The 19,646-nt window shown below is 44.5% G+C and overlaps 1 protein-coding gene across 4 annotated transcripts in view; it reads left to right on the plus strand.

Moving 5' to 3' along the window:
* The window catches only part of MICAL2 (microtubule associated monooxygenase, calponin and LIM domain containing 2), a 135,191-nt gene that overhangs the window by 77,012 nt on the left and 38,533 nt on the right, over positions 1–19,646 (plus strand). For all 4 annotated transcript variants that reach the window (XM_065683074.1, XM_065683075.1, XM_065683076.1 and 1 more), the window contains 3 exons: positions 511–697; positions 1,785–1,870; positions 2,189–2,288. In XM_065683074.1, coding sequence (XP_065539146.1) covers positions 511–697; positions 1,785–1,870; positions 2,189–2,288 — 373 coding nt within the window. The remainder of the gene's footprint in view (positions 1–510; positions 698–1,784; positions 1,871–2,188; positions 2,289–19,646) is intronic.

Below are 19,646 nucleotides of genomic sequence, written 5' to 3' on the forward strand. Positions count from 1 at the left end.
AAACGCAAGCCTACATTTTCCTCCAGAGTATGTATGAGCGAGTGTGTATTAAAAGCTTCAGGATGACTGTTTTCTTAGCTCTGCATGCCTGTTATTTGAGGCTGGAGAGGTCTGCGTTTGCCCTCTTCTGAGAAGCAGCGATGCCCTCAGATCGTGAGATGCAAGTGCCTGAGCCAGCGTGGTGCAGGGTGATGAAAGGGCATCTGGGGCTGATGCTACTCTTGTACCTGAGTAAACACAAAATGTCAGTGAACTCCCAGAGGGAAGCTGGATACAAGTCCACCTGAAAATCACCCCTTAAAGTCCTTGTGATATCCAATTTATGAACTGCAGCATAAACCTACAGAATTGTAGCAAATGAGTAATAAAAAACTGGTGGTATCTATTTTAATTTTGTATGGAAGGTGGTGTGTAAAAATTCAAGCAGATAAAGAAGCTGCCCAGTTAAGAATTTACATCTGGGTGCAGTGCAACAGCTTTATGTGCGTTTCTATTTTTATCATTTAACAGGCATCTCTGCGAAAAGAATTCCCTCAGTCTGTCGGGGGGAGTGACATTTGTTACTTCTGCAAAAAACGGGTATACGTTATGGAGCGGCTGAGTGCAGAAGGCCACTTCTTTCATAGGGAGTGCTTCAAGTGTGAAATATGTTCCACAACACTCCGCTTAGGAATTTACGCCTTTGATGTTGAAGAAGGTAATAGAGGAACTATTTAAGAATATTTTAAATATTGATTGTTTAAGTATTGATGTTTTTAAGGGAACCAGGGAAAAAGACCTGGCCAAGTAGTTCAGTAAAGAGGAGGTCTGCCAAGTATGTTGTTTGTGTCCATACTGATCTTCAGGTCCTTGTACTTGCAGTTCTAGTCTTTCAAAAGAATTCAGTTATGACAGACCTGAGCTTTAAATTAAGAATTCCTCAGTGGAAAATAAGTTGAGTGATCAAAATGCTATTTGTCCAAGCACAGGACAAAGGGAGAGAGGGGGAGGGGAAAGGTGATTTTTCTTCTCCAACAGTACGAAATTATTCTCATCTCTCATTTATAACTGGCTATTAAATAACATGATCTACAAGGGTAAGACATGGTAGTGGCAGGTTTACATGGATGAAGGGAATATAGGTTAACTCTTTCAAGATGTTACGGCTCAGGAATTGAAAGCAGTAGTACTGGCCAAGCAGTGGTGTAATTTATTCCAGTCTACTGTAGAACAGGAGATTCAGATCTTGGGCACTCAATCCCACCTACACCCCCATTTTTGTTTGTTTTGTGAATTTCTGTTTGCTTGTTTTTTGTTTAGAGGGAAATTAGTAAACTGAATTGAAATTCCCTTGCCGCTTCCAAATAATTTGAGTCGATCGGAACATTAACCTGATCTCTTTCTGCAAAAGGATTAAAGACTCAAGGCCAAAAGTGGCTCTTTTCAAGTCCAGAGGATCTTTTGCAAAGACTTTTTTTTTTTTATTTGAGTTTTTGCTGCCTGATGTCTGGTTTTGGTTTGTGACATTGTATGTATTGAATCTTGGGTTTCTGCTATTAATTGATCTTAAACCTGTGTGGTAGATAAATGACCTTGCCTTATTTAACAAATGTACAAATCTGTGTACTGTAAAAGACACCCATTCAGAGCTGTGAGCTATTCAGTCGGTGGCAAGTTTCCCATTCCTTTTGCTGCCCAACCATTAATTATCCTGATTTTATCTTTTTATGGATGCAACAGTGGGGTTTCGGTCACTGTATATATAGATGAAATACCTTTTTTTTAACTTTTTGTCTCTCTTGTAGGTAAATTTTATTGTAAACCTCATTTTACACACTGCAAAATCAGTACTAAGAGAAAGAGAAGAGCAACCTTACAAATCCAAGGAAAGGTACGTATTGGTTATATTAGTAATGCAGGGAATGTTGAGGCAGCTTTATCTGGAGCAGGGTGCAATACTTGCAGATGTATGTGTGTGTGTGAGAGATGTTTTGTAGCTAATATCCAGAAGCAATAAAATCAATACTAAAATATAACCTCCTGGTTCTGTTTGACATATTTATAGTCTGGTTCTGAATGGAATTCAGATTTTTCTATACAAAATAAATGTGAATATATGTATATGTAATGACTTGAAAACAGTAACAGAAATTGGACATGCCATATTTTAGAAGTGTATATATAACATTTTTTTAACGCTTTATATAAGGAGACAGCAGATGCATGGAAGAAAGAGGAACCCAAACCCACAGAGACCACCACAGAAAGCACTTTGTCTACTGCTAGCAGTCCAGAGGACAGGTCCCCAGGTATCCTGACTTCCTTCTTTAGGGGCACACTAAGCTGGCCCCTTCGGGTGACAAGGGATCTGCTTGACATTCCCAGACGCCTGTCTAACTGGATGCATGGTTTTCTGCACGCTACCAATCTTCATTTCAGGGACAATGCATATAACTATACCTACTTGTATGAACTCTTGAGCCTTGGTGTGCCATTCCTCTGTGCTCTTCTAGAGGTACTTACTCATATGTACCGGGAAGCAGAGCTATCACTTGAAAATGTGCTTGAATGGGTGAAAAAAATTCTGTAGGGTTTAAATTCTGCTGTGTCTTGCTCAATTTTGCCTTTCATATTTTCAAAATTAACAGCCTCACTATTTTCTTGAGGGTGTTTTGTTTGTTTCTTTGGGGGTTTTGTTAGTTTTTTGGTTGTTTGCTTTTTTACTTTTCATACAATTTAATGTGTGACTTGAATGGTGGATTCCTTCTGATATAAATGAGCTGTGCAATCAAAAATTTCAATATTAAATGTACTGTATGTTAGAGCATGAAGGGCAATGTCCAGACACATTTCCAAAGCATGGCAACGGATGAAGGATGTTCATAGAGTTAATTTTTTCCCTTGTTTTATCCTGTGATCAGACCATAGGGCATATTGTATATTTAAAAACCATGCTCCCTCCCTTGCCCTCCTCCTTTTTTTTCATCAGACCAAGAAAGAATGTGTATTCTTTCAGATGTTTGGGGAATATTTGTGATAAATGACTGGGTTTTGAAACCTGAACATGGCGCATACCTTTTTTTTTTTTTTTTTCTTGCTTTCATCTTTGCTCTGCATTACGAGGTTTATAATTTGCATGAATATGTTAAAAAGAAAAAAAGAATCATGTACTTAATTGCCATTGCTCCTAGTCATGCCTTTTTTCATTTCTTATATGTGATAGATACCCTTTGATGATAGTGGGTATAATTTGTACTACTAATTTATTTAAAGTTTTGAAATAAATTTGAAGAGCAAATCTTAGTTGAATGAAGGCTTGATTGCAACTAAGTCAAAGGAACTGGTAGTGTAATTAGACCTGACTTATTTCTCAAATCGAGGCTTCCTCATTAGGTTGCTGATGCGAGGAATATCAGTTTATAGAGTACTCATCTGTAAGTGACATCACTGCTGTGTTTCCTCTGGGTAGGCACTGCTCCTATTGTCTTTTGGATTTTTATTTTTTTTTTAAATACAAGTTTAGAACAAACAACAAAAACCTAAAAATGTATTCAAAGGAGATTAGTTCTTAGTTGGGTATTTCATTCATTTCAATGTGTAATGGCAGAAAGGTGAAATTCTATCTGGAGCAGCTTTTAAGTAACTTTCTTTCAGATGCCTCTCAACAAGGTCTACCTTAATCAGAAGGTGTTGGGGCAGGTTAAGTAAGCTATTTAGTGTCAAGGAGACACCAACATCCCAAATCCTGATTACTTGCAGCCTAGTTAGCCAGCAAGGTAAGCATCCTTCCTGCCTCTCGAAAGCTTGAGTGTTTAAATCCGGAAGTTAACCAGAAAATAGGTAAATACATAACCATGGTAGTATGTATAGCCTAAAATTAAAAGCATCTGTAGCGTTTATTTCTAGGCAAAAGAAGATGGCTTAAATAATAGGAAATAATGTTGCATTCGGTTAGAACCGAAGTTGAGGATCCAGTGGTCTTCCAGTGGTCTTAAATGACTGTGCTGCTTATGGGCTGGCAGTTTTTTCTTAGGTATAAAGAGGAAATTATCTTCTGTTTAAAGGAAATGGCAAACTGGATTTATTTTCTAGATAGTTTGACTTGCTTTAAACTATGAGAATAAAGCTTTTCGTGGTTGAGAATGATTATGTATTTTGGGGGAAAAAAATGGTAGTATATGCACAGAACTTGAAAAAGTGATTGAAGAAAATTGTTCAGGTGTAAGGCAACATTCATTTGAAATTAATTGCCATTAATGCTCAAACATGTATTCAGCAAAACTTTGCTAGAATATTGACTGGACACAGCAACAATTATAATAACATGGTGGGCATCTGTATATATGTAACAAAACGTATCGAAACGTATCTGTATCTTTATAGCATTTAAAAAAAGCCAAACCTACTTTGGAACATTGTATACTTTTTAATTAATTGCTAATTACAGTTTCACTTTAAAAAGGAAAAGCTCTGTGCTGTGATTAGCATGTTACTCCTGCAACACAGCAAACTGCTAAGTGGTAGAGTTTGTCAGTTTTCAACAGCACACCCCTTAGGAACAGTTTCCTGAAATCTTCTACTGTTTACTATAGGAAATGTTCTGCTTTTCAGCAGAGTGAGCGTAATGGTAAACATACCATTGGTATGGAAAATGGTGATATAGTAAGAAATCTATAAATCTCTGATGTCCAATGAATGTAAAGTAGATGAATCTTACTAGGAGAAAGTTTACAATTCAATTAAAAAAATTAAAAAGATGGCATTGACTCATATAAATTTATACAATGAAGAGTGAAGTCCCTCCGTTCACACAACAGAAATAAGGAATCTGCATAATGAAAATGTTTTCCTGAGGAATCTTAATTACGCTGCATATCCCACTGGGATTTTGCAGAGGAATCTGTTGGCAAGGGTTTTTTATTGGTATCAATCTAATTGGTAGATTTTTTTTTTTTAATTTATTTTAATCTTAGTATTCTGTTAGTAAGATTCATACTTACTTGTCCTCATTCATGATTTAATGAAGAAAGGCAGTTTCATTTTGGCCTGTTCTTCTCTGTGCCTACATAATCTTCCTGATGCTTTTCTGTATAACCAAGTTAAGGTCTGTGTTTTGTTTTTTTTTTTTCCTGGCTGTCTTCTCTGTCAATCTCCCTCATTGCTTTTAGTCCATTTCGTCATTCCAGTGCTGCACCCACTCACTGGCTGAAGTCTTTCTGCTCTCAGGTGATTTTTTTTCTGCTTGCCAGTTCCAAAATTGTGTGACTAACACTGTTGTTTGACAGCATTTCAATGTGCATTTTTTTCAAGACTTTTGGAGCAAACTGTGTGTGTCTGGTATATTAATGGATGCAAGCTTTGGCATGATCATTTAACCTGTTGCTGAGTTCACAGTTCTAGAAAAAGTAAAGTCTGTGCTCTCTGTAGAGAATGTTTTTCTCTCTGTGTCTGTGCATGTACACTTCCTTGTGCCTTCAAGGTAAGTTAGGTAAGTAAATTGCTTCTTGAAAGAACTAATTAAAGCCATATTTCTTTCACAGTATTGAAGGAAAGATTTGAAATAAGGTCAGGACAAGATTAGCCAGCTGATTCTCCTGGTTAGCGTGAACACCTATTTCCATTGAGCTCAAATAAGCAATGAGCAAGCAATGTTTGAGCACTGTGGTGCTTCCTAAGCACTGTCTTGCTTTCATACTGGAAGAGTACAATATAAAAGGATTCTGTTAAAAAATTAGCCAAGCAGGTGCAAATTCTTGTCTTTCACCCCAAGAAACACAGTAGGCTGGCCTAACAGTAATATATAAGCATGTTATTTTTAGTCCGTAATATCAGAATGCCAAGTTTATATAACCAGAGTGTTTTGGTTTGAATTGTTTTGTTAACTAATTAACTAGGCCCTGTTTGCCACTGTGATGAATGGATTTGTCTTGCTGCATGAGACCTTGCCATGCTCTCCATGACGAAGTTGTGCTATTATTTTGTATTTTTTAAATAAGTTCCAATATGTGTAATCAATCACATGTTGATAATCTAGAAGGGGAAATGAATCCAAACAAGAACCAAGGGCTCAGTCTGACAAGCATGTGCACTAAAGCTTTATTTGACATGGTCATGACCCAGCCTTCCCTCCTGAGGTTCTCTTCTAAAGGGAAGGGTCTTCGGGAATTGATCTAAGTGGCAGTTTTCAGGAGAGGCCAAACATCCTCTGCCACTTGCCCCATTTCACACACCTCAGCCAGGAATGCTGAAGTGCTGCAGGGTCAGAGCTCTACACTCCTTATCTTGCTGACCTGTATGTTTGTGTAGCTTAAGCAATAGTATTTATTTGTGTGGGTATGCCAGAATGTCTTGATGGCTTTGAAAGTCCCCACTCTGTACCCACACAGAAACCTTCTCTGTATTTTAAGCGTCACTTCCTGCACAAATGGTTAGGACGTGACTTCCTATGTATTTCAGGGCTATGGTGTTTTGTTACAGAGCTCAGCATGCTTTCAGATGAAGGTCATGACATAAAGGTCTGCCATTTCAAACCAGTCCACTGCTGTGTTTTTTACCCTCTGTTGCAGAGTCTTCCTAGCTCTTCCTGGCCAGTGAGGATTCTGTCCTTCTCCTCCTCAATCTTCTGTCTTCATTTTACTTTATAATCTTAACTGAATATTTTTATTAAATAGCTTTTAATGCTGTATTTAAATTTTCACATGGAAATTCTGTATTTTGCACACAGTGAAAATTGTTTTAGCTTTATTTATGATATCTGCTGTAAACAAAAATAAATGTAGTTCTTTGTAAGTCTTCATGTTTCATCTCTTCCTTTTAAAAATATTTCCTAAGGACAGAGACTTAATAGTGACTTCACAGTGGTTTTGCACATTCCTCTTCTGGTGGATGCTGATGTGTTATCTTTGTGGCCTGACCCAAAGGCCAGAGAGTTTCATTGTGGTGGCATAACTATATGTGTCCCTTTTGAAAGGGATATATGTCAGGGTCCTTGGCAAGTTATCCCACCCAGTGCTGATCAGGAGGTGGCTGGCACTGGGGTTTGTCCTTCCTGGGAATGATAAATCGGTGTTGGTGAGCATGGGAGCTGCTTGTATTGCATACAAAAATGACACTTGTCCGCTTCCCTCTCACTTCTCTTACCTTTCCTTATGATTTTATTTTGCATATTTACAAATGTCATAAAGGTCACGCTGGGTTAATGTGTTTGGGATTTTATATTGTGTACACGAAAACCAGGTAATGACTGTGGGTAAAGCTTTAATTTTGCTACTAGCTCTTTAGTGCTGTTTGCAAGCTCCCTGTATCTTCTGGATGCTGGGAAGCTGCAACTAGTGGTGACCTATTATATGTTAACAGTGGCCTTGTTTATTTATTTATTCATTTCTTTAGCCTTCCTTTGTGCTGTCATGGCTATTTATTTTTTTTTTTCCCTTAGCTTTAATTTGTTGTTAAAGGTGGTGTTTGTGGTTCTTTTTAAGCAGTGGGGTCTCCGAGAAAGCTTTCCTAAGTCTTCCTCCCCTTCATCTTCTTTTCCTTTTTTTGCTTGCACTGCAATTCTTAAACTGTAATCTCTTCCTTTGTATTTCAAGAAAAGAAAACAAATCCCAGAAAGAATATTCCCAGTAATTTAATGGAAAGATTGGGTGATGTATTTTTTAAAGTTAGTTCAAAAGGAGCCTCAGAAGGGTTGTTTGAGTGACAGAACTTTTTTACAGTGTTGCTAAAGACAACATTGCTAAAGAACAACAAATGTTATTCCCAATGAACTATTCCATCTTCCCTGCCAAAGAAAAAGCCACCATGTACAGTAGAAAGTTTGTTGTCTGAGGGGAGATGATTTGCATAATGAAAACATAGGGCAACAAATACTATTTAAGACAATATTTGGCACTTTCTTAATTGTAGTGGACAAAACAATCTGGGTAAGACTCCATTTACTCTCTGTGCAACTAACAGATTCAGAGCAGCCTTATTTCTGCCATCTTGATAATTTTAGGCAGAGGCCTAAACATGGAAACATTAGAAGAGCTTTTTGTGTCTGCAGAAGGTGATGATTTGTTTGGCACTGAAGCTTTGAGAGGCATCAGATGTTCATGCTGTTCCCATAAGGTTTCACTTACAATAACTTGGAATTTGGGTAATGTTAGGTTTGTGATAGTTTTGTTTCTTGTGGTGGCACAGAGGTCAAAAAAATCAAATCACTGGCAAATCCTGTCACTGGATGGATATACCTAGCAGTGAACAGTCCATGTCCTGGAATGCTGGGGGACAAAACACCGTGTTTGGAAAGCAAATAAAGCAGACTAAATGAACAGCATGAGGGGAACAAGTTTGTGTTAGTTCCCTTGCTCTGAATCAAAACCATTACACAATAAAACTGGATATTCCTTGTTCTGCTTCTGGTACTGCTGATGGAGGAACAGACTAGCGAGTTAAGTTCTCTGCGAATTTAATGAGCCTGATTTGGCCACATGTGCAGGGCTCCCTGTGGGTAGAAGACCTGAATCCTCCTGCTCTTGTGTTGAGCTCTCTCCAAAAGCTCTAGTGCTCAGTCTCTGGCAGCACGTGCTGTTAAAAACGCACCCCGAAGCAGGGATGCTTTGTCCTTTCACATAGCTGGAATTAGCAGCGGTGCTTGTTTGAAAGGCAGCCAGGCTGCTGCTCCGGTCTCAAGCTGCCACTGGACTGGGTGCCTTCTAAAAACTGTGGTTTCAGAGCAGAAGACACTAATGGCTCTTGATGCAGCTAATGCTTTCTAAGACTTGAAAGTTGCTTGATGCTATAGATGCCAGTATAGCAGTAGAAGTGCAGAGGCAACATTTGCTTTGTCTGGCAGGCTCAGGAGATTCTTTGTCTTTCCTCCTCTTTATACTGGTTCAAATGGGTTCTGAACTTGTCTGTTGCCACAAGGGTCGTTTGGATTGGAAATAAGTACACAGGTGTGCTGTTTTGAAGAGCCAGGCCCATCTTAAAGCAGGGCAGTGTTACCTGCTTACATGTCTGGTAATGAAAGTCAAACATGCTGAGATTCTGTAAAGGTAACCTGCCTTTATTATGATAATGCTAATGCTTGATAATGAAAAAGAACTTTGGAAAAAAAAAACACAGACAAAACTTCTTAAAATTGCTTAAATTCAAACATCAGCCTTTCATTAGCTCTACAAGAAGAGTAATTTCTATTCCTCTCGCTTTCGTCTAGATTGCTACAGCTATAAAATGCCATTGAAAGTGGCTTCTGTGTGTATTCCCACCTCAAGCAAGGGCTATGATCTGGGTTTTCCCACAATATTATGGCAATTAGTTACTATAATTGGCTTTAATTCATTCCTGGCTCACTCATTCCTCACATTCCTATCAAAACAATGAGTTCTGAAATGCACTGAATTCTGCATTAATATTTATGTTTTTGAAGGCGTGACATGGTTGCAAATGACGTGATTTTTTTTGCATTAGAGATCATATCACTGAAGCAGAAGACAGTGTCTATTAATGCTTGATCCAAGTGTGCGTATTAGTCATGTAAATGCTTCCCCAAGTCTCTCCTTTTCTCCCTGAACTGTGTTAACATAAAAAGAAGGGAGGCTTTGATCTCATCTCCTCAGGTGGTGGGCTCCAAACCTGTTTGAAATGGACGGAATTTCTGATATGTTTTTATGAAATGTGAAATTACAAAGGAACTTATATATTGCTATAATCTTGAATTTGCTCTTTCAGCATTTATTCTGCAGGCATTCATTCACATCTTTGTTTGAAGGTGTTTGATGCTTTGAGTCTGTGTCCAAAGATACTATTTTGACAGACACTGATCACTCTGGAGACTGAAACAGTTGTCCCTGCACTCCGAATTCACCATTACTACATGCATTAATATACCAGACTAACACAGGTTGCTCTGATAAAATATACATTTACTCTAAAATTACAGACACTGTGTGTTACTGTAGCAGGTTTTGTTTGAGAAGCAATTTTCCATAAAGAAGCACCTTCACTTTGTCTTGTAGGCTTTCACTAAAGTGCTTTTTCCTTTATTAATTTTTGCTTAGTTTGTGTTAGAATGTTAATGTGCACCATCCCGGATGCATTCAGAAGTTGTGTGCTCTGGGCTCTGTCTTGCTTTGCCAGCTTCACATTCCCTGGTCATGTTTCGTGCGTGAATTCAGAGGTGTCTGTTTATCAAGTAAGTAATGGGTACTTTGAAAAAGTCTTTTGCTGCTGAAGAACTTGTGTAGGTGCTGGCATGAGCCCATGGGGTATGGGAGAAGGTGGGCTCCTGGCGTGGGGACAGGAGGAGGGGCTCTTCAGGAGCCCATCGCAGGGCCATGGGTGGAGAAGAGGCAGCAGGAAAGCACTTGTTGGGTGCTGGTGGTGGGAAGCCAGGCAGGAGATCAGGCCTCACTGCTACAGGGAGCAGTGTGCCACCCTATGGCTAACAGGAGAGCTAGTTGCCTTGATTCTTTGCCATCTGTTAGCAACTGTAACATGGAAATTACTCCTGTAGGAGCATGAAGCAAGTATGAGGAAAAAGGAGGAGAAATGTGGCAAGAGCTGACGTCTGTGGAATGTCAGACATTATATCTTTTACAGGTGTCCTTTTTGAAGGGCGAGAACCCGCCTGGCAGTTTTTCAGGTGTGATGAAAAGTCAAATTTTGGACAGGACATGAGTTTGGGAATGCTGCTAGAACTGCTACAGCCTCCTCAGCGATCTGTGAAGTACCTGAGTGGGATGACTCCAGTTTCAAACTCTGACACAGGCAATGTTCCCATGCAGCCGTATATGTTCTGACATTCCTGTTAGAGGGCACAGCTGAAGCCGTAACAGGTTTGAGCCCCATCCCCTCTCACAGTCCCATGTGGGCTGCGCTTCCCTGGAGGGTGCTTTCTGTTCTGTAGCTCATCCCTGAGCTCACTGGGTTCATTTCAGCTGTGCTTCCACAGCACAGGTATGAGGACGCCTTCCCTCTGCCCCACAGCTCTCTTAAAGCACTGCTGTGTTATAAGCAGGACTCATGAATATTTTTTTTGTTTCTTACACAGTAAGAAGTCAGAGAGCAGCAAAGTGTGCTGGGTGTGCTGCAAATCAGTCTGTGGCCTGCTGACTGAATGTCTTAATGTCAGGTTTCGATGCCAAATGGTGTTCGTTTTCACCATCAGAGCTGCCTACATGTATGAGTAACTCTGCTTTAAAACTGTTCGCTCCTGTCGTTGCCTTAGTCAGCAGCTCCATACAAGGCCAGGCAGAGTCCACTCATCCTGTGAATGAGTTATAGGGTGACACAGTTTAATGGCAGGCCAAGAGCCTCGGGATTGCCAGCCAGTAAAGCAGGACACCAGCTAGGTTGGGATCTTTACGGGGGTTGTGCTGGGCCAGCGGCACAGCAGGGAAAGTGAGCCCTGTGCCACCCCTGGGTGCCCGGGCACCCACCTCCTTCTGGTGAGAGCAGCACTTGGGATCACAGTGGTGCTTTTCACCTGAGGACCTGAAAGCCCTCTGCCAGTCTCACATGGCTGGGGCAGCTTTGGGTACGTGCTGCTGCTTCCCAGACAGCAGGGGGTCACAAGAACGTGAGGTGTCAGAGGTGCCAAAACGTCACATCCCAAGTGCACGTTGTGACACCGAGTGTCTGTAGGTTTCCTTTTTCCTCCCCGAACATGGCCTGCACTCAAATGTGCAATGTGGGCAGGGCTGTAAGAACTTGGTCACTTCTTTGTCTGCTTTTCCTGAACCACAGAGCGGGTGCTAGCTGCCTGCCCTTGAGGCAGGGCGGTTGTGGCAGGGTCCCATTTCCCTGCCAGCAGCAGGTACGAGCAATTTCTTATCCCCTCTAAGGGGCCAGCCAGGGGTTCTCCATCCGATTAGCCCCCAGACCTTGTGTTTTCTGGAGGTCCCCAAGCTGGGTGTATCGGGGTGCTCAGTGAAGTTTTCTGGACCAGCCTCCCTGCAGACTCTTTATTCCTGACCACCAGTACACTGGGTGTGTTGTGTCCCAAGGCAGAAAAGTCGATACCACTTTAAAATCTGTTGTTTTCTGGCTCTGTTTCTGGTTTTCATCTGCCTTCAGGGGTGTTCTCTGGGTTTCTGTTAGCTTAAGTTTTCATACTTTGGTTAGCTCAGCAGGGTTCACTCCCTCTTTCTGCTTGTGTGGGGCTCCCACTCAGTCTGACTCGCCTTAGTCAAGAAATATCGCAGGAGCTCTCACTGTACCTTGTTTAACAATGAGTCCCCCTCTTGTGACTTGAAACCAGCTAAAGGGGAAGATGATGGACAAACGTGAACACTTGTGGCTGCTTATGGCACGGTGGTGCTGACTTGACAGGGAGGCCGCTGCAGCTGTGGGGGGATTTTTCATTGGAGCATCTTTGACCATTTTTGTCCAAGACGGGCAGCGGCAGGCGCCGAGCAGCCACTCCTGAGCATTGCTGATAAATCACAGCTGCCCGAGCCAGCTGGTGTCCGGGGCGCTTGGCCCGGCGCTCCCGTGGGGAGGGGGATATTGTTGGCAGAGCTCAGGCTTTGTGACTTTGTGGGCAGTGCAGGGAAACCGCTGACCCGGTCTGGCTGCCCCAGCGGGGGCCTGGCTCTGCCCAAACTTGGCTGCATCCGGAGCCCTTGTCATCTCCTTGCCAGGTCACAGTAGTGTGATTTGCCTGGGCTTGGCAGTGACTCGGGAGCAGCAGCAGCTCATACAGAAAGTCAGGCTGCCTTGTCAAGTGGGACCTGCCAGTGTGAATAGTATCTCCTGCTTATGTCTGTTTGTTGGCCCTGGTGTTACTGGTGGGGGCACTCAGATACTGGAGCCTTATTAATCAGCTCCTTATTAATGGTAATCATAGAAGGTGCCGAGAGCCATCTGCGAAGCCCCAGGTGGGTGGACAATAAGCCCCTTTGGAAGGGGCCTCTCCTTTGCCACATGTACAGTGGCACGCTGCTCCTAGGCAGGTTTCTGAAGGAGACCCCTGCCAGGGACTCTCACTGGACCCTGGTGTTTTCATCAGCTAAGCAAGCCCGTTGCAATTGCACTGCCAAGCGTGGCGTAACATGGAAATAGGTTTCAGTGCTTCTCTGTGCCGCGGTGAAATGGCACAGTGTGTGTGAGACACCAGCGTGTAACTCAGCACCTTTCTCTCATTAAATGGGGCTGGTGTGTTGGCAAAGCCTCTGGGACCTGGAAGGGGGATGTGATGATGCATTTATCTGTTGTGTGGTAGCAGAGGGAGCTTGCCTGCTGGTAGGCTGCGTTTTGCAGTTTGTTAGTCACGGAGGGGCAGTAAACAGCTCTGAGGGCTGAGCTTTCCAAACCCGAGCTTCAGCTTTTTGGCAGAATAATGTAGTGGAACTGGCATGGCCCAGCCACACCGGGCAGAGCACAGCATCAGTCCTGGATTTGGGTCTGCACTGCTCAGAGCTCCATGCACACCCTCCCTCGTCCCTTGGGATGTGATGCGGGGAGGGTTTGATCTCTCCCAGGCAATGTGGATGGGCCCATGCAGCCATGCTGCTCCTGTTTAGCTTGAGAAAAGCCAGCACAGGTGCCTGTTAGCTGTGGGGGAGACCTGCCCTGTATTTCCGTGGGTATAAATTGCCCTAAAATCATTGCAGGAGAAAATGACTAACAAAACTAATTGCAAGTTTTCAGGACTCTAAGAACGTTAATGTAGCTCATGTCTGTAATATGCAGCATGTTACAGACAGGAAAGACCACTCCACTGCTATTCTTGGCTGTCGGCTTTGCCCTTATACCTGAGGGAGGAAGGTGAACCAAGGTATTCACAAAAGCACTTGAGATCCCCAAGTCCCTGATCCCACATGCTGAGAGATTTCTCCGTCCTTGTTTCTGGGCTTCCAGATGATTTGCTGCCATTCTCCCTCCTTGGCCACTGCTGCTGGACATAGAGCCTTTGAAGGAGAGCAGTGCTGCTTGAAGGCCTTGTTAGATGCTGAAATGCATCCAGACCACTGAGGATGCTGATACAAAAAGATATTTAAAGTGGGGAAAGGGGGGCAAGAATGCCTTTTAGATTGTGGAGGATCATCACCAGGTGTTATTCTGCAAGCGTGTGAATTTGACAAGTCTGCCATTGGGAAAATCACAGTTGCAATGACCTTCCAGTGAGCAGGACCACCGTACTGAATTTGTATGATTTTTCCTTGTAGGAAGCTGCCTTCAGCCTGTGTGCTTTCTGCAGGGCTCAGCCAAGGAGAGTGTCTTCAGAAAGGGAAAAGTCTCTTTAAAAGTCTTGCAGGAAGGCTGCTGCTGGACTTGTATATACAGGGACCTCCAAATACTGTCATTATATTCCTACTTAGAGGCTGCTACTTGGCAGAGCCATAATCAAACTACAGTTTGTTTCTCAGATTTGATAATCAGCTCGAAACAGGTCCCTGCCAAGGTACCAGCCCTGCCCGGCTCCTGCTCAGTGGCTGTGCTGAGATGGGAGCATCTTTGTGCAGCCCATCCACCCCTGAAGTGGGGTGGAGGATTCTGGAGGTGTTGAGGCTCTGATGCAGGCAGGCAGTCCAGCGTGTGGCCTTGCTAGCTAGAAGTCTAGCCAGAAGTCACAAACTGGCTCAAGACGGTCCCAGATGTTCTTGCTAATTTACCTTTAGTGACTAAAGCCCTGTTACATACAAGCTGTGGTATTTGGATTATTGGTGCTAGGAAAGAATGAGGATTTGTGCTCCTAGACCATACCTGAGCATCTGCAATAAGGCCCACCTCCAATTTTTATAAACCATCCTGGCACTGCAGAGCTCTTTGAACGTCTTTGTCCCTCACTGCCTGCATCTCTGACTCATTTGAGATTTGGCTCAAAAATCGCAGTCTCAAATGCAAGGCTGAGCTGGCACAATATTGACTTGAGAAAACTCAGCATGACACTTAATGGAGAATAAGCGTGTTTTACTGGAAAGAGGTTTGCATCTGCCTGTGGGGTCTGCAGGGGCTGTTTGGCCAAGCCTGTATGTTGGAGTGTGTTTTGACCAGCCCTGATCTCCGCACGCGAGCCCTGCAGATGAAGCTTTAGGAATACATCTCGGTTACCACATGGTTAGCTAAATCCTTACCCTGTAAGGAGAAAAGTTGTTTCTCTCAGTGTGTGAGGTGGGCTTGGAAATACAGACAAAGCAGAAATGGTTTGTACAAATAGTTCTTGGTGTTCGAGTGGGAGGGCCAGATGAATACAGGATTGTTCTGTTGAAATCACTGGCCCTACTGCTGCTGCTTGAGTGACTGAAGGCAGCTAAGCTCCACCGCTTGCGTAACAAAAAAACCCAAACAAAACCCACTCTTTGTTCTCAGTGCCAGTCAGTCAGGGACTCTGATCAGGAGAGCTCTGACAGAGGAGAGACACTTGCACTGAAGAGATGGGCAGTAGAGCTTGTGTGTGGAAATGCTGCTGCCAGTCTGCTACTGGAGTGGACAAACTCACTCCAGGCCTCAGCTGGGCAGGCAGCGTGTTCTCCAAAGGCCAGTTGCCGGCAGCATGCCATGGTGCAGCTTGCCCTTCGTCCACATGTTCAGTGCCCTTGGGCTGGTGAGGGTGAGAACAGCCTCACTTCCCTCTGCCCACACTGCCCAGATACAAATGCAGCCCCTGGACTGTGTGCTCCAGCCCAGCCTGACTCCTCTCTCGATCTGGGACCAGTGTTTTTGTCTTGTGGCTTAAGCAGAGGAAGTGAGAGGCTGGTTTTGTGGTACCGCAGAGCTGTTTTCGTTGCTTTGATGAGCAGAGCCTCTTCAAGCCCTCACCTTGGGCCAGGTCCACCTGCTGTGGAGCCAGCAACGTGTCCCTGGCCCCAGAAACTGCTCAGAGCCAGCCAGCCTGTAGCTGGGTGAGGGCTGTTGAGGTCTGGAGCTGGGAGAGGGGAAGGGAGCACCCAGAGCCATGGTAGTAGGGACATCACCCTGAGAAGGGCTGCTGGGGCAAGGCAGCCAGGAGGTAGGGGGTCAGTTAGGGAAGGCACAGGGTGCTTGGCAGGGCAGAGGAGAATCAGGAGATCAATGAAAAAGGTAATGGTGTGGCCAAAACAAAGCACTGGGGCAGCACGATGGATGAGGAAGGATCCTCATATACTCACTCATACTGACTAGTTTAGGAAATGTCAGCACCCAAAGAAACCCCGCAAGTCAGTTGTTAGGAGGTTTCACTTTAACTGGCCAGCAGCGTGCTGCAACATACTCATGGCGTGTGCTGCCTGTCCCTGCAGCCGTACTCGCGTGACAGATTGCTGGCTGTGATCGAAGATTAACGCCTTCCCATGCATGTCTTGTCTGTGCCACCCCATGTAAAGGATGTGAACATTTTGGCAAAGGAGTAGTAGGGACTCCGGCCCAAACTGTGCTACAGAGGAGGCGTACTCGCTGCTGGAGGTCCTTGGCATTCTGAGACAGAGTAGGAAATGTGAAGTGAGCACCGTGGAAATCAAATCAGATCTTACGCAAATGCTATTTTGAGTGACTGTTTCCTGAGGACTGGGCTCTCCTCTGACAATGTCTGGTGCTGCACACGGAGGTCAGTGGCACAGCACCAGTTTGCATCGGCAGGAAATGGGGCTGTGCCCTTTTCTGTCCTACGGACTGGATGTCTCTCCAGCTTTTCCATTGTGTGTGTTTATCTTACAAGATTCAATTCCTCTGACTCAGTCTCTTAGCTTCTAGTAGAAAATCTCCTGTCCTGGGGAGGAACCCTGATGTGGAATGAGAGTGCTGGCTGGCCACAGAGCTGCCTGCAGCACCACAGGGTGCCTCGGGGATCCAGCCTCAGGGGTCCACCCCTGTGCCACTTCCCCTTCAGGAACAGCAGTAAGGCCATTTTTGTGTCTTCTGATGAGGAAATGGATAATGTGGTAAGTACAGCCAGGCACAGACTTAGGAAAGGCTCAAGCAGCAGTTTACGTGAGAATTGTCACCTTGGGTTTAGGAGCTGAATGGCCACCTCAGTCCTTCTGCCAGAGCGTGAGTTTCCCCATGGAGCATGTGGCTGCTGTATGTGCCCAGAAATGCCAAGCGACTTGGGCTTACCCCCAGCACAGCTCAGCCTTCAGCCAGGTTCCCTCTCTCCACCTCCATGAGGGCTGGTTTATCAGCAGCTCGGTGCGTGACCAGTTGGTTGCAATGGTCACTAGAGGTACCAGTCTAAGGTGTTCAGCTGTTAGTCTGCAGTGTGATGGGAATCAGGGCGCTGAGGTTTAGAGCCTGGTTTCCACCCTGGAGTCAGGTTGCCAAAAAATGGGTATGCTGCCACTCAGCCTCACCGTGCCGATGTCTCACTGAGGACCTGGCTGCTGGTGCTGTGAGGGGAGGTGGCTGTCCAGGATGCAGGGGGAGCTGCAAAGCTCCCAGCTGAAATGGGAAGGTAAAAGGGCTGCTGCTTATTTGGCCTAGCCATCTGTTCAGGAGCATAAATGTACGCCTCACCTTTGTGTAAGTACTCAGCTTTTGGGCTGATTCAGAAGTTAGTTCAGACAGCCCTTCTTATCTTGTGCAAAAGAAGAGCTTTAAAGAGCTCTCAGGTTTCTTTCATGGTTCCTTGTCTAAATCACGTTCCTCCTTTTGATACTCCGTTAAAACTGACGGCAGCGATGGCCAGCGGTGGAGTCACATCTGATGGCTGATTGGATTTATTTGCATTGCTGTGGAGAGGCAGGTAATAATTCCCAGGCGTGCTCCAGGCCTGCGGAGCCTCCAGGCTTTTGTTTGAATTGGCCATGCTCTTCTTCCGCAGTGTTTACACAAAGCCAGCAGCAGCTTGTCCCTGCTCTCTCTACTCGGTCTGTACCCCTCTCGTTCTTGGGGCTTGAAATCCCTGTCTTGCAGGAGCCCAGAGTGCTCCGCCGAGCTGTGTTTCACCACGCAGTGCCTGCCTGCGGGGCTAGGGTTCAGTCTGGTGCTGCAGGAAGGGCTGCTTTCAGGAGAGACCAGTCAAGTTGTGTAACATCATCAGAGCCTACAAAACCCCCTGGCACTTGGGTGCCTGGGACACCTTTGCTCTTTGTTTGAGCCTGTTGCCCAAGGTGCAGCCCTGCAATGAGAAGCAGCAGCACTAAATTTAATCTGCTTGAATGTCCTGTGGAGTGCGTAACCCAGTGTATGAGTGCACATCCCACACACTGAAGCACCCAGGCAGCCCAGTCTCTGTTCTATGGAGCTGAGTGCAACAGCTTATTCAACTTCATACGTCACAGTACAAATATTGATTAAATATGTTCGTGAGGAGTGGGTTTGCTTTCTAATCCTAGAGTGGCTTGGGCTAGAAAGGCACCTTTAAAGATATGTTCCAACCCACTTGCCATGGGCAGGGACCTGCTGGATTGAAGTGGATGCTGATGCAGGTTGCTGATCTTAAATGTAATTGGTATCGCTGTGAATGCAAGCTCATCTTGCTCAGGGAGGACTCGGCTGTCTAATAGATTCCTGAGGGGGGCAGCTTCTAGGTGCTGAATTCAATTGATACCAGAATATAAAAAAACTGAAAGAAAAAGAGGAAAAAAGGGAGCACAGAAATGTCAATATGTAACTAAATATGTAACTCTTCAGAGGGGTGATGGTGCCATCCGTCACCTCATCTAGTGTCCTGGAAGACATCCTGAGGGCCCTTCACTGGCTCTAACTATTACATCTGTCACAATTGAAAACTGGGTGTGTAATGGGCTATTGCAGAGGGACTTGTTGGCTGGAAACCTGTTCACATTCAGGAGCCATGCTGGGAATCCTTTTAGGTAGTCTGTCTGTCTGTCTGTGGGTTTGAATGCTCCCCAGCTGTGTGTCTGTTAGTCATAAACATGTTTTCTCCTCTTTCCTGTTAGCGTGGTGAGGAAGGAGTATGTACTGAGTATGCAGGCAAATGGCGGAACTGACTTTCTTTAACAGCCACTTGCAGCAAGCTTGGGCAGTGCTTATTGCCAGCATGGGTACAAAGTTTATAGACAGAGCTGGCAAACATTTTTGGCTTTGCCTGCTCTGATTTTCATATAAAATGCAGCTTTTTCTAAGGAGAAAGACGAGTCGAAGGACTTGGGGTTTACAGATTGGCTCGAGATACTGCTTTCTGCTTTGCTTCTGGCGAGTAGAAATGGCACGCTGTGGTCCAGCCCAGCTCTGGGGGAAGGAAGGGGCTGTTCCCCGGAGGGTTTCGCACGCTGCCAGGCTTGCTGTGCACTGCTGTGAGCAGCTTTGGGGTGGGTGGTCTGGCTGGGACAAAGTAGAAGTCGAACGCAAGTCAGAGAGGGATGAATTTCCTCCATCTCCCAAAGGAAATGAAATCTCTGTGGTCAAGAAACACGTGGCTGCTGTGATGCTAGTGAGCTGGATGTAGAGCCTGAGCACATGTTTTCACATGGGAGCATCCTGCTCTGGGGAAGCAGCAAACCACTCCTCCATCCTCCTTGGCTTCTTGTACATGGAAGTATTTAAGAAAACACAACAAACCCACACAAAACTCTTGTGAGAGGTGGAGTTGTGAGGAGTTTTCAAGCCAAGAAAATACACTGACTTCTCTGAAGGATGAAAAACCAGAGGTCCCCACTGCCCTTCGGAAAGTGTGATGGTCTGTGTTGCTTGGGAAAGACCGAATTGGTAAAATTATAAAAACAAATGGCTCAAAGCCATCTGAGTCTGTGAGCACAATAAGAGAGCTTCACCCAACCAGCGTAGGAGTCATACCTGTAGAG

The sequence above is a fragment of the Lathamus discolor genome, chromosome 6, assembly GCF_037157495.1.
Source record: "Lathamus discolor isolate bLatDis1 chromosome 6, bLatDis1.hap1, whole genome shotgun sequence".
Taxonomy (NCBI): domain Eukaryota; kingdom Metazoa; phylum Chordata; class Aves; order Psittaciformes; family Psittacidae; genus Lathamus; species Lathamus discolor.